General features: G+C 45.2%; 1 protein-coding gene across 2 annotated transcripts in view; it reads right to left on the bottom strand.

Annotated features, from left to right (window-relative positions):
• Positions 1 to 1,068: 1,068 nt before the first annotated feature.
• adarb2 (adenosine deaminase RNA specific B2 (inactive)) overlaps positions 1,069 to 14,065 on the bottom strand; it is a 212,361-nt gene continuing 199,364 nt past the window's right edge. For both annotated transcript variants that reach the window (XM_040018694.1, XM_040018695.1), the window contains 2 exons: positions 4,091 to 4,272; positions 1,069 to 1,995 (listed from right to left, as the gene is read on the bottom strand). In XM_040018694.1, coding sequence (XP_039874628.1) covers positions 1,819 to 1,995; positions 4,091 to 4,272 — 359 coding nt within the window. In that variant the 3' untranslated portion in view covers positions 1,069 to 1,818. The remainder of the gene's footprint in view (positions 1,996 to 4,090; positions 4,273 to 14,065) is intronic.

Below are 14,065 nucleotides of genomic sequence, written 5' to 3'. Positions count from 1 at the left end.
GTGAATACAGTGACTCCACAGAGGTGGTGGTCACTAAGAGTCACCTATAGACGGCAGCTCCAGTGCTATTAATCTTCATCACAAAGTCCAATCACAACAACACCCAGTCACTCAGTGCTGCACAGGTGATCATAATGTCATTATGGATACGAGCATAATAAATCCAGCTTTAGGGAGCAACATAAACCCTGAGGCCTGGTCTCTCAGGCAGGGGTGCATAATTAGGTAAAAGGGGATGTCACACAGTGTGTTTGAGTGCAAACTGCCCAGTTTTTAAGCATTTTGTTAAACACATTTTTATGTGGAGAATCACTTCTGCAGCTTTTTAAAATTTCAAATGTAAGAAGAAACTCTTCCACATGCAGTTTTTGTGTAAAGCCGCCCGTGTGTCCAGTCGTCTGATCTCCAGTAAAGGCTTAGCTCTCCAGCTGTGACACTGTAATGCTGCCTGGACAGGGGCTCACAGCAGGGGCAGGACAAAACACAAGAGCGACCACTAGATGTCACTCTCACTACTCTGAACTGGGCCGCACCGCTACCTTGACTAGAGACAAAAACGGCAATGACAGAGCAATACGAAGACTATAAACATTTAACTGATTTAAAAGGACAAAAAAGGGAAAAAAATCACGTAAAATGCTGCGTTCATGAAATATGCAAAGACATAAAATAGTGTGAGGTGCAAATTTACAAAAAGAAACAAAACAAACTTCACTCCAAGGTGGTCATGACCACAGAATGACAGCTTGCTCGGGGCATCAAGGCTGATGACTCGCCTCCATAAGCAGCTGCTATTGGTGGCGACAAGATTAGCGATTAAGATGCGTGGAAACGGGCATGAAACCAGGTGGAAAAAAACGAAACAAAACAAAAACTCAGGTCAGGCAGGTCAAAAGACAAAAGGAGGAGAGTAAATACACCACTCCCCCTTCTCCTCCATCACTCCACGCACTCAGGGCGAGCTGTAATGGCTGCGTTTATGTACCTCGCTTTCTCTTTTTACCCAGAGGGGTGAAGATGAGAGGAAGGGAGGGATGGGGGAAAAAAAGGGTGGTGTATTAACCTGTCCTCGTGTCATGTTAAACTCCAAGCGTGGCGGGGAGAGGTGAGGAGAGGAGGACGAGGAGGTGGAGGCAAGGGAGGAGACAGAAAAGAGGGCAAAGGAGGGAGCGACGGAGAGTCAAAGGGTGAGTTAAGAGGAGGAGGACAGAGATAGAACGAGAAAGAGAGAGAAAGGTGAGCTCTGAAGCGACGCTCCGTCCTTCTTTTTCCTCACTCGTTCTTCCCTTCCTCTTTCTCTATCACCCGTCACTCTGACAGGGCCGGTAATTGGACGAGGACCTCTCCCTCTCTTTTTTCCCTCTGCTTCTGTCTGTCTCGCTCTCTCCCCCGTGGCTCTACTCCTCAGCGGGAGCCTTGGGGCCCGGAAATAGCTGATGACAAGATAGTGGCTGCCTTTCATTCCCGCTCAAGGTTACCCCACCCTTCCCTGACAGCCACAGAAGAGCTTGGGGGTGGTGGTGGTGGTGGTGGAAGGGGGGGTCACATTTAGGTGGGTGTTTGCTTAAACTCGTGTGTTTGTGTGCTTAAAGAACACCAACTCCACCCTCGTGTCCCGTTTCTTTTCAGACGTCCAGTCAACCTTCCGCCTGCCGTCCTGGGTGTACGTGGAGAATGAAATGCAGACACACACACACATGCTGGGCTGACAGCCTTGAGTTTAGAGGTTAAACTGGGTTGTGAAACATAGACTCATTGGACCCTAAAATAAAAGAGATGCTTAAACAAACACACCCTCACACACTCTCTCTCTCTCACTCAGTCCGACAGCAGGAACTGCTCCTGCTCTGGGGGTTTTTTGACCCAGGTGCCGAGGCCCATTTCCTGCAGAGACCTGAACCACTGCTGCTTCGCTGTCTGGTAAGGGCGCGCCGCCATCTTGGCCTCGCCGTACATGAGCTGGCGGTCCGCCGAGCTGGACGCGTGGATCCCCAACTGAAGAGGGCGAGGATGACCGGGAGAGAAAGTGATGGGTGGAGAGGGGAAACAAACACAAGAAGAGAGAAATTGAGAGTCAGATAAGAGCGGAGTCAGACGTGAAGACGGGGATGGAGAACAGAAAGAGAGAGAGAAATAAAGCCGGGGCAGAGGGGCGAAAGGTTTAGCGAGCAAAACAAAGCGAATGAGCCGGCACAAATGCATTTGGGTGGGGGCTGGGAGCAGGCGCAGGGTGGAGGGGGGCTTCAACAGCTGTGTAATCTCCCCATTTAAATTTCACAAGCAATTGAACATTCTCTGTGCTTTTTGTGCATTCCTATTGTCACGAGGAAGGGGGGGCGGGGGGGGCCAATGAAGATCGGCAGGGAGACAAGTGGGGAGAGAGAGAGGGAGAGAGCAAAAGTTTGTTTTGGAGATTAGTGCGACTGCTCTTGCGTGGCCCCTTATATGCGGCGCGCAGGGAGCACTTAGGGTGGGGGCCTCCTCGAGTACTTCTCCAAATAATTATGGTTTCATAGTCATTATGCTTTAACGGCCGCCATTTGGCGATGCAGGCAGTGTCTGTTACGTAAAGTTTCAGAATGGAAATGAGAGTGCGGCGGGTAAAGATCCGAGCTGTCAGTTTTTTGATAAGCCGCACAGACAGCAGATGTTGCCAGGCAGACAAATGTATCTACGGCAGAGAGGAGATTCCACATTTCCACTGCACACAGCTCTCTGCTTCTACGCGTGTCTGTGCCTTTTGACTGCTGGCATGCATCACTGTAGTTAATGCTTGTGTGTAGCGGCTGTGCGCACGGGATTCCTAATAGCAGTGGATTCCATATTGTTTCCAGCAATAACTGAGCGATGCCTTTGGCTTTGCTGCACGAGAGCACTTGCAGGGCACAGAGCGCTGAAACTTGTAAGATGTGATTATTGTTCAGCCTTATATTAATTAAATAGGACATCGTAATATTTTTCTGGGAACTAAAAGATACAATGTGGGCAGTGTTTTGTTTATTTTTAATTCACTTTTCAATTGGTGGAACTTTATCCACAGCAGACATTTCTGCACATCATAGCAAACAAAAGAACGGTGTAATTATTAGTGTGACGGGCGCCGCGTTCCGTTTAGGTGTTTTCTCTAAAACATCGAGTCTAAATGTTTGCTGTGAGAAAGTCCTGCAGAAGGAGTCAGTGATTCTGATGAATCGAATAAAACTGGAGTTAACTAAGCTCATCTGGAGGTCACTGCAGTTCCTCAAATGCCCACTTGAGGCTCGAGCTGAGAGTGAACGCTCAACTTTACAAAAGGAAATAAACAGGTTTCAAACTGAAACAAGAAAAATTATTTTTGTGTTTATTGCTAATTTATGTCTTCATAGCAACCCTGAGGTAGCTTATATATATCTCATTGTATTAACTGTATCAAGGCTCAAAGAAATACTTTATTGCACTGCAGGAGCTGTCTGCTAGGCAGATGATCTGACACTGATCTGGACTGATGTGGTGTTTGTCAAGTAGTTAACGAGCCCGTCATAACTTAAAGACCTTCTAGTACCTTATTATGCTAGTAGAGCACTTCACTCTCTGACTGCAGTCTTACTTGTGGTTCCTCTGGTATTTAAACGTAGAATGGGAGGCAGAGCCTTCGTCTTTCAGGCTCCTCCTCTGTGAAACCAGCTCCCAGTTTGGATTTAGGAGACAGACAGCCTCTCTACTTTTAAGATCAGGCTTGAAACTTTCCTTGTAGATAAAGCTTATAGTTAGGGCTGGCTCAGGTGACCCTGAATCCCCCTTAGTTATGCTGCGATGGGCCCAGGCTCATGCAAGTATTTCTTCTTTGCATTTGGTTACAGCAGATGGCCCCGCCCCTCCCTGATCCTGGTCCCTCTGTGGAGGTTTCTTCCTGTTATAAGGGAGTTTTTCCTTCCTACGGTTGCTAAGCGCTTGGTCATAGGGGGTTTGTCTGATTGTTGTTGTTTTTTTTAATATTATATTGTATTTTGTAGGGCATTTACTATATAAAGGGCCTCGAGGTGACTGTTGTTGTGAATTGGTGTCATAAGGTCTCAGCCACTTGACCTTCGCCACAGGTGCCTCCCCTCACCTTGCGGTACAGTCTGTTCCAGCGGGTGAACAGGGCGTGCTTGCAGAGACGTGAGGGTGTCCCTGAGTCTCGTCTCCGTCCAGTTGCGGTGTTGACCACCTCCAACTGTGCGTCACCCAACGTCCAGTTGACGCTCACACACGACGCCTTCCCCGGCTGCTGATAATCGGCACTGCTCAAGCCTATGTGGAAGACAAGAAAATACAAATGACATCATGACATGTCACATGGTTTTGTGAGTGAAATTTTGCATCTGTATGTTTTCTGAACCTCTGCTTTGTTATTTGGTTTAACCTTCTGCCACCCTCGCCTCACTCTTGCCCTGAGGCTGGAAGACATACAGGTTTGCAGGGATGCACAAAAACGATACGATGGCTATGTAAGTATTATGGTTTTGATACACCTTTAGAGAGCAGGTTGGAAAAGGAATGAAGCACATAAGCAATGTCTTTTTATGCTGTAAATATCATCTCCACACTCTAAGATCGACTGCTGCCTACACTGGACTGTCACTCTGTTCTCCACTCTCTACATTTCTTTTTGAAATAATTAGCCTCGCAGCAAAGCACACAAAGTGATCAGCAGAGGAAAGTGAAAGAGAGACAGCGGTAGATGGAAAGTGGAGGTGAGCGGCGATCACACGGCCTCCGTGGAGAGAATTAGCCGCCTGCACTGAGAACACAGGCGCTGGCAGAGGTGCTGGGCCTGTGGCGGGAACAGAGCTGACAGCAGGGTGAGGAGCAAATGAGGGCTCAAGGCAAAATGTTCCTGAGAGGCCAGCGTGGGCGTTTCATAGAAGCTGCATAGGAGTTTGGATTCGCACCCGATTGTACAGCCTGAAGCAGGAGAAAATGTTGAATCTAAGCGGCACTTTCTGGGGCAGAAAATGTAACAAATATGGAGTGCCAAACTCTGCGTTTCTTCAAAAGGCCACTTGAGGCTGGATACAAAAAGCAAGTCAATCCCCAGAGACTTCCAAGTTAAAATGCCAATTTTTACTGCAGAAATAACTATATTTAAATCCTGGTACAAGAAAAATTTTTGATCTCTATTGCTAATATGCCTTTCACACAGTACGGGTGTGGATTGCTTTACAACTTAACCATTAAATTATCTCATGTATTAAAGATATGCACTATTAAAGTTTGCAGAGTTTCAAATTTTCACCACTGGATGTCAGTAGATTGCAGATTGCGGTTAACTTAGTTCTGTTTTTGTACCCCTCCCAATTCAAGTACATAATCCTAGCTGCTATGTTTCAGTCAGCCAAAAGAGATCAAAACTATATTTAGATTATATCACATAATAGTTGTGGCCAGTCGGTATATATCTACCAGCCTACCGATCAAATCCAGTTCTAAGGAACACTTCCAGCCTGCTGTTTACCTCAGCTGTCAATGCAGAGTGAGAAGTGTCCACCTTTATTTACTCTGGAAGAGGCTGTAAAACTTTCTGAAAGGATCCGATACAGGTCAATGAGCCGGAGAAGCTCTCTTTTGATCGATGACAGTCATACTGAAGTGAGTTGTTAGGTAGCAGTGTTGTTTTTGCTGCCGTTGGCTGCAGTTCGTTCATGAAACTTTCTCAGAAGTAGATGTAACAGTTTGACTGAGGCATTTAGCAAATAAATCCTCCTACAATGTGACAATATAAACAAAATGTTTATCAGAAGGAAAGAAAAGGAAAGGACACTCAAGTCTAATGTGAGCTGGCATAATGTTAGCTTATAACCAGCTGTTGTTGTAGCCTGCTCTTCCCATTTAACTCTTCCCAAGAGTTGGGAGTTCGCCTTGTAATCGGAAGGTTGCTGGTTCGAGCCCCAGCTTGGACAGTCTCGGCCGTTGTGTCCTTGGGCAAGACACTTCACCTGTTGCCTACTGGTGGTGGTCAGAGGGCCCGGTAGCGGCACTGTCTGGCAGCTTCGCCTCCGTCAGTACGCCCCAGGGCGGCTGTGGCTACAGTGTAGCTTGCCATCACCTGTGTGTGAATGGGTGGGTGACTGGATGTGTAAAGCGCTTTGGGGTCCTTAGGGGACTAGTAAAGCGCTATACAAATACAGGCCATTTACCATTTTAATTAGCACTTATCCATGTCTGACCGACGCACCCACACAGTTCACAGATGTGAACCAAACTAATTTGTAGTAGCTGATAAATTTGTACTCCAAACATTCTGCCTCTAAAAACCGACATGACAAAGGCCAACATGCCAAATGCGAGACCTCACATTGTTGGTCCACAAACAAATGGGTGCCTCAGCCATCTGTCATACGCAGTCTGTGGTTAAATCACATAGGACAAATGCCTCCTAGAACTAAATTTTGATTGTATATTTGTATGTACACTAATTGAGATCATGTGTTATCCATTGATAACTGCTGTATTTTATGTAAAGCTACCTTTAAAGAACTGGAAGGCTTTTCTGGACTACTACAGAAGCATACTGGGCCCACTCCCTATGTAGATAGAAGAGATGTACTTAGAGGCGATTATATGCTAATGAAAAATAAAATCAATGCTGTATTACTTTTCTAGGAATAGAGCCCTGTAAATTCTGCACACTGGAGCATTAATAATCACAGCTATAAGAATCGCTGTCTTTGATTCCAGCTTGAGTTATTTATTACATCATGCAACATTAAAGGCTCCCCTTATAGAAAATCAACGGGCAGAGTCTCTGTGACGGCTGAATAACAGTTGCTTCTGATCTCATCGCCTGACAGACAGCTTGTTATATTACAATACCAGATCTACAATACCACAATACATGCCTGCAGATCATTTCCTCCTTTTCCACACTGATTTTCCTGTCTTCACTCTTCCATTTACCAATCTCACCTCTCCTTTTCTGTTGCTCCTTGGAGCTGGAATGAATCGCCTGCCACGGTAACAATCCTCCGTGTCTCTTATGTATTACCCATCTCTTCTCTCTTGTGCAGACGCACCTCTTTGAACAAAAGACCCTCCTATCCATCCTGCTTTTTTCCACTCCTCTCGCTCCATTCATGGCTCATTTCTTCCCTTCAATGGGCTTGACTCCTCTGTTTCTGTAATAGCCAATTTGATGTTTCCTCCATTGAGGACTTGATCAATTTCTCTTCTGGGAAGTGTTTGGCAGACATGAAAAAGGCAGAATTAAAGCCTTTGGTTATGGGATTCAGAACTGTACAGTACACACAGGAGCAGCTTAATATCTGAGGCTGCTGTGCGTTCATGTGTACACAGTGCATCTATCCTGCATTATTGTAGTACTGCAGGGCTGTAAATGTGTGCCTTGTTGGGTGGAGAAGAAGTGGAGGAGAAGTGAAGCAACAGGTATGTGAAAAGAGGAACTTACTCATTTTCTGTGTCAACGACTGGATTATAAATGAACAGTTGCTGGCTCAAATCCTTTAAAACACTTTCTATAAACATATTTTAAAGACCAGATTTTAAAGAAAGGTAAGCCAAGAAAAGGGAAAATGCAGATTTTAAATTGATTTCATTCATTAAGGAAAAAAAAGCTATCAAACTCTATTTGCCCCTATGTGAAAAAGTAACAGACCCCCTTGTTAACTTATGAATTCACTGTGATTAACCACATTTTTTGGAAAGCTGAGTTCAGTTTACTAGCCACACCCAGGCCTGAGCACTCGCTGACCTGTTGGATCAGGAAATCCTTTAAATAGAAAGTCTTCGTCAAAGCGAAGTAGACTCAAATATCTCAAAAGACAACACAACATGCCAAAATCTAAAGCAACTCAAGAACAGCAGCGTCAGTCTGGAAAGGGTTACAAAGGCATTTTAGGCCTTTGGAACTCCAGCAAATCAAGGCTGGAGGAAAACTGGGGAAACCTACGAACAGCTGGAGTGGCCTAGTCAAAGTTTGGACATAAATCCAATTGAGATACTTATGCATGACCTTAAACAGGGATTCATGCTCGAAACCCCTCCAGTGTGGTTAAAGACCTGCAAAAAGACCAACCATGGTACATGCCCACCTTCATTGGCGTCTTAGTGTGGTAAAGTTTGCAAAAAAATCAGCCCCAAAGCATTATGTTTCCACCTCCCTGCTTGACTGTGGGGACGGTGCTCTTTGGGTCACACACAGCATTTCCCTTCCTCTAAAAATGAGACATCAAGTTGATGTCAAAGAGCTTGATTTTGTTTTATTTGATCCCTGCAATTTCTCCTAAGCCTTCTCATTTAGATGTTTACTGGCAAACTTAAGACAGGCATGTACATTTGCCTACTTAAGCAGGGGGACCTTGTAGGCACTGCAAAATTTCAGTCCATTATGGTGCAGTAGGTTACCAATGTGGTTCGTGGTGATTGGGGTCTCAGCTGAGGATCTGTCACCTTTCTTATGATCATCCCATGAACCATCATCTTTCAATTTCTTCCATTGCCGAATGAACACACCAGGAGTTGTCACCTTGTTACCAAACTTCTTGCTGATGGTCTTGTAGCTCAGTCCAGCCTGCGCAGATCTGCAGTCATGTTTTTCGACAGCTCTTTGGTCTTGTCCATGGTGGTGGAGAAGATGGAATGGAAGAAATTGATACTGTAGACAGCTGAGCTTTATGCAAATAATGAGCTGAGATCAGGAGCATCTGTAATTGATTGATTGATTGATTGACTGTGCGCCACATGGACATATAGCCAATCTGTGGAAGTCAGAATAGTAGCTGGGTTGTCAGAAATCAAATACTTATTTGACTCAATGACATGCAGATTAATTTATAATTTTTATGTAATGTTTCTTTCTTTTTTTTAAATAAACAGATTTTAGGTTGATATTCTGTCTCTTAATTTCTTCTCCCAAAAAATAATAATAAAAAATAGTAACTGATCATTTTATTGTAAGTGAGCAAACTTATAAATTCAGCAGAGGATCAAATGTTTAACAGCACCACTGATGGACTGCCGATGATTACTTGATGTTAATATGTAATGAGTAACTGATTACATTTTTCAAGTAACTTTCCTCACAGTGACATCATCTTAATGCAAATATGTATCAGACCTCAGAACAGCAAAAGCTAAAATACGAATTTCAACACGTGGAGAAAAGAGGGTGTAGCTGTAAAACATGCATGTGCACGGATCTATCTGCAAAGCTCCAAAAGTGGAGCACGAACATTATTAATGTTTCCTTTATCTGCTGTTGTTCCGATTCCTCTTATCCCGAAACAACAAAGCCCCGCCACAGTTTGCGTTCGCTCAACAGCAGGACGAGGAGTGAAGGACAAGTCGGTCCATCGATGCGTTTGGCCCTCAGGGTTCAGGTGGAGCCGCTTTGGCTGTGTGTGATAAGAACGGGCCCTGCGATCCTCAGGAATTTCTTCTGGGGGTGTCGCTTTTAAATAACCCTGGACTCACAATAGCCTGGGAGCTCATCAGAGGCAATGAAAGGCTGGCGGAGGAGATGAGAGGAATGGGAGGGGGCGATACACGTGCAGTCATCTGAATGCGAGCGAAGCTCTGCGTTTCTTTATTCCCGCCCTGCCTTGCTGTCTCCCCTTGTTTTCCTCAGCCTGTCTCTCTCTCGGTACGAGCTCCCTCTCAGATTGAATGGCTGTCCGATAAGGGCTGTGATTACATTGATTTGGCGTAGGGCCATCTCCACTCTCTGTCCATCTCTCTCCCTGCCTTCACCCTTCAATAAACTACTCATAGTACTGCAGGTGCAAAGATCTGACAGTCTGAGACACACACACACAGAAAACACACAATCGCTGTTAGAGAGGACGACAGAGCATGTGCAGGACACCTCAAGAAATGGCGTAAAGGACATTCGACAGCATTAGTGTGGCTTTAACTGGTGGGAAAAAGAACCTATAACAGTCATTAAACACTCTTTGCAGCAATGATAAAAAACGGGATAAGGAAGAACGATGAACAAAAAGATCAAACCTGACCACAATTTTCCAAATATTAACCGCAGCTTGTAATATCTAAAAGCAAAGACTCAAATGACTCCATTTAAAAAGCCAAATCATGAGAAATGCTCGCTGAGGCTGCGGTCTGAGGGTTCAGTGATAAATTCATCCCAGCAACCATCACCAGAGGACATTTCAGCACAATTATCAATCTCGATAAGGACGGGCCTCAGAAAATCTTCGCCACCAAGGCAACCAGAGAGCCCCTGCGCCCTTCAAGAAGAGCATGCAAAGCCATGTATAGTAGATATGGAGATGTTAGCCACAGAGAGCTGTTGATATGATATAATGTGTTTCCCTGTAAGTGACTGTGATTCTCTTTGTTTATATCAGTGATCCCTAACAACCAAATGTGTCCTACATCTCTGTGCGTGCCTGTCGCTCAGCGGCTCTGCCTGGCCTAGATCTGAAGTGATGGCTGATGCAGTTTCTACCAGTTGGGTGTCATTCACATCCTCTTCCAGCATTCATCCTCACTACAAACACAAGCCTCGAGTCTCAGCGGAGCCCTGGAAGCAGACGCGCCAAACAACTTCTTAGGTTTTGCTTGTCTGACTGGCAAAATGTAAGTGTAGAGAAGAAGTGGTGTACGAGTTTGCTAAGAGTGCGAGAATGTGTGTTTGTGTGTGCGTGAGAAGGGGGTGTAACATATGATCTGTTATGATGCATCGCGCCTGTAGCTGACATTCCTTAAAAAGAATACGTGAAAACAGAGTACTGTACACGAGGACATTTATGTAGTGCAGATCTCTAAGCATGTGTGGGTAAGTCGCTATATGAAGGCAGGGTGAGAATAGAAAGCAGACTGTAAGCTGAAAAGAGGAAATGCAGAAAAGGCTGAAAGTGATCCAAGCACAGAATTCATGTTTAGTGGGTTTTAACAGTTTTGCTGAGTAGGCTACAGGCTGGTGCTTGTGTTTAAGGATATTTTAGGGGTATTCCCAAGAACAACCTGTTGTTTCCGAAAGTGAGTTAATCCACATTGAAGATCACTTTACAGGAGACTCAAACATGTACTTTTAGTATCCAAAGTAATATCAGAATAACTTGGGAGCTATGAATGTACTTTGCTAATCAAGCTAGCTAGCTTCTGCTCTTACACTTGAAAGAGGAACCTACATGTTTATCCTACCTTAGACTTTAAAGTTATCAATAAAGTTAATGGACTATTATTTTGAAGCCTTGGTTTTGTCATTTTGGCCCACAAAACACTGGATTTTGAAACACGATCTGACTGTATATGGATGACAGGGTGTAGGTGGAGAGGACTACAGGGATAACCCAAGAACACTAGGCTGAATATAGCCCACCTAACAGGACAGTCAGTTTATCCAATTTAAATCCCACTCTTCAAGTCTCTATCCTGTTTCTGCTGGCGTGCCCCAGGGTTCAGTATTAGGGCCTCTTTTATTCATTATCTACATGCTCGCTCTTTGCCAAATATTTTGAAAATATAATATCAATTTTCATTGTTATGCTGATGACACCCAGCTCTACATTTCCTCCAAACCTAATTCATCCCTTCCACCTTCTCCCTCTTGAACTGTCTTATGGAGATCAGATCTTGGTTCTCCTCCAATTTTCTCAAACTTAACAGTAATAAAACAGAAGTGTTACTTGTTGGCACAGCCTCTACCTTAACCAAATCTCACAGTTTCTCCATTAAAATTGAAAATCCCCCATCCTTCCTTCCCCGCAGGTAAAGAGTTTGGGTGTCATACTTGACAGTACTCTCTCATTTCAGTCTCACATTAATTACATAGCCCGGTCTGCATACTTTCACTTACATAACATTAACCGACTTCGTCCCTTCCTTATTCCCCATGCTGCTGCCATCCTTGTCCATAGTCTTATTACTTCCCGGATCGATTATTGCAACTCCCTCCTATTTGGTCTCCCCAGTAAGTCCCTCCATAAACTTCAACTTCTTCAGAATTCTGCAGCTCGGGTCATAACTCGTAACTCCCCTAAGAGACTATATAACTCCAATTCTTCAACAGCTTCACTGGTTGCCCATAGAAGCCAGGATAAACTTTAAAATATTAGTTCTCATGTTTAAGTATATTCATAACCTCGCCCCTCCTTATCTCTGTGATCTGCTTCATATCACTACAGTTTCCCGCTCTCTCAGATCTTCATCTGCCACTCATCTTCAAGGTTCAAGGTTCAAGGTTCTTTATTTGTCACATGCATAGTTATACAAGTATAACACACAGTGAAATGTAGCCTGACACGCTCCTCGACATGTGCAAAAAATTGGTGGGGGGGAGGGGGGTGTAGAGGAAAAACATACATACATACACACATATATATATATATATATATATATATATATATATATATATATATATATATATATATATATATATACATATATATATATATATATATATACACACACACAACCTGTGCACTGCCTGGATTGATTACAAGAAGGCCTATGACTCAATGCCCCACAGCTGGATACTGGAATGCCTAGAATTGTACAAGATCAATGGGACCCTAAGAGCCTTCATCAGGAACTCAATGGGGATGTGGCGTACAACACTAGAGGCCAACTCCAAGCCCATAGCACAAGTCACCATCAAGTGCGGGATCTACCAAGGAGATGCTCTGTCCCCACTGCTGTTCTGCATAGGCCTGAACCCCCTCAGTGAGATCATTAACAAGACTGGCTACGGATACCGACTACGGAACGGAGCAGTTGTCAGCCACCTCCTGTACATGGATGACATCAAGCTGTATGCCAAGAGTGAACGAGACATCGATTCACTGATCCACACTACCAGGCTATACAGCAATGACATTGGAATGTCGTTCGGACTGGAGAAGTGTAGTCGGATGGTAACAAAGAGAGGGAAGGTAGTCAGAACTGAGGGGATTGAACTACCAGAAGGCAACATTGCAGACATAGAGGACAGTTACAAGTACCTGGGGATCCCGCAGGCAAATGGGAACCATGAAGAGGCCGCTAGAAAGGCTGCAACCACCAAGTACCTGCAGAGGGTCAGGCAAGTCCTGAGGAGTCAGCTGAATGGTAAGAACAAGATCCGGGCCATCAACACGTACGCCCTGCCCGTGATCAGGTACCCTGCTGGGGTAATAGGCTGGCCAAAGGAGGAGATAGAAGCCACTGACATAAAGACAAGAAAGCTCCTTACCATGCATGGAGGGTTTCACCCCAAGTCCAGCACCCTGAGGCTGTACGCTAAGCGGAAGGAAGGGGGCCGGGGACTGGTGAGTGTCAGCACCACAGTCCAGGATGAGACAACGAACATCCAAGAATACATTGGGAAGATGGCCCCAACTGACCGAGTGCTCAGTGAATACCTCAGGCAGCAGAAACCCAAGAAAGAGGAGGGAGACGAGGAACCATCATGGAAGGACAGGCCCCTGCACGGTATGTACCACCGGCAGATAGAGGAGGTGGCTGATATCCAGAAATCCTACCAGTGGCTGGACAAAGCTGGAGTGAAAGACAGCACAGAGGCACTAATCATGGCAGCACAAGAACAAGCTCTGAGTACAAGATCCATAGAGGCTGGGGTCTATCACACCAGGCAAGACCCCAGGTGCAGGCTGTGTAAAGATGCCCCAGAGACAATCCAGCACATAACAGCAGGGTGCAAGATGCTAGCAGGCAAGGCATACATGGAACGCCATAACCAAGTGGCCGGCATAGTGTACAGGAACATCTGTGCCGAGTATAACCTGGAAGTCCCGAGGTCAAAATGGGAGATGCCCCCAAGGGTGGTGGAGAATGACCGAGCTAAGATCCTGTGGGACTTCCAGATACAGACGGACAAAATGGTGGTGGCTAACCAACTGGACATAGTGGTGGTAGACAAACAGAAGAAGACGGCCGTAGTGATCGATGTAGCGGTTCCGAATGACAGCAATATCAGGAAGAAGGAACACGAGAAGCTGGAGAAATACCAAGGGCTCAGAGAAGAGCTCGAGAGGATGTGGAGGGTGAAGGTAATGGTGGTCCCCATGGTAATCGGAGCACTAGGTGCGGTGACTCCCAAGCTAGGCGAGTGGCTCCAGCAGATCCC

This window comes from Simochromis diagramma, unplaced genomic scaffold (genome assembly GCF_900408965.1).
Source record: "Simochromis diagramma unplaced genomic scaffold, fSimDia1.1 OVJJ01000717.1, whole genome shotgun sequence".
Lineage (NCBI taxonomy): Eukaryota > Metazoa > Chordata > Actinopteri > Cichliformes > Cichlidae > Simochromis > Simochromis diagramma.
Note: the sequence above shows the minus strand (reverse complement) of the source record. Positions and strands in the feature narration are given on the sequence as shown.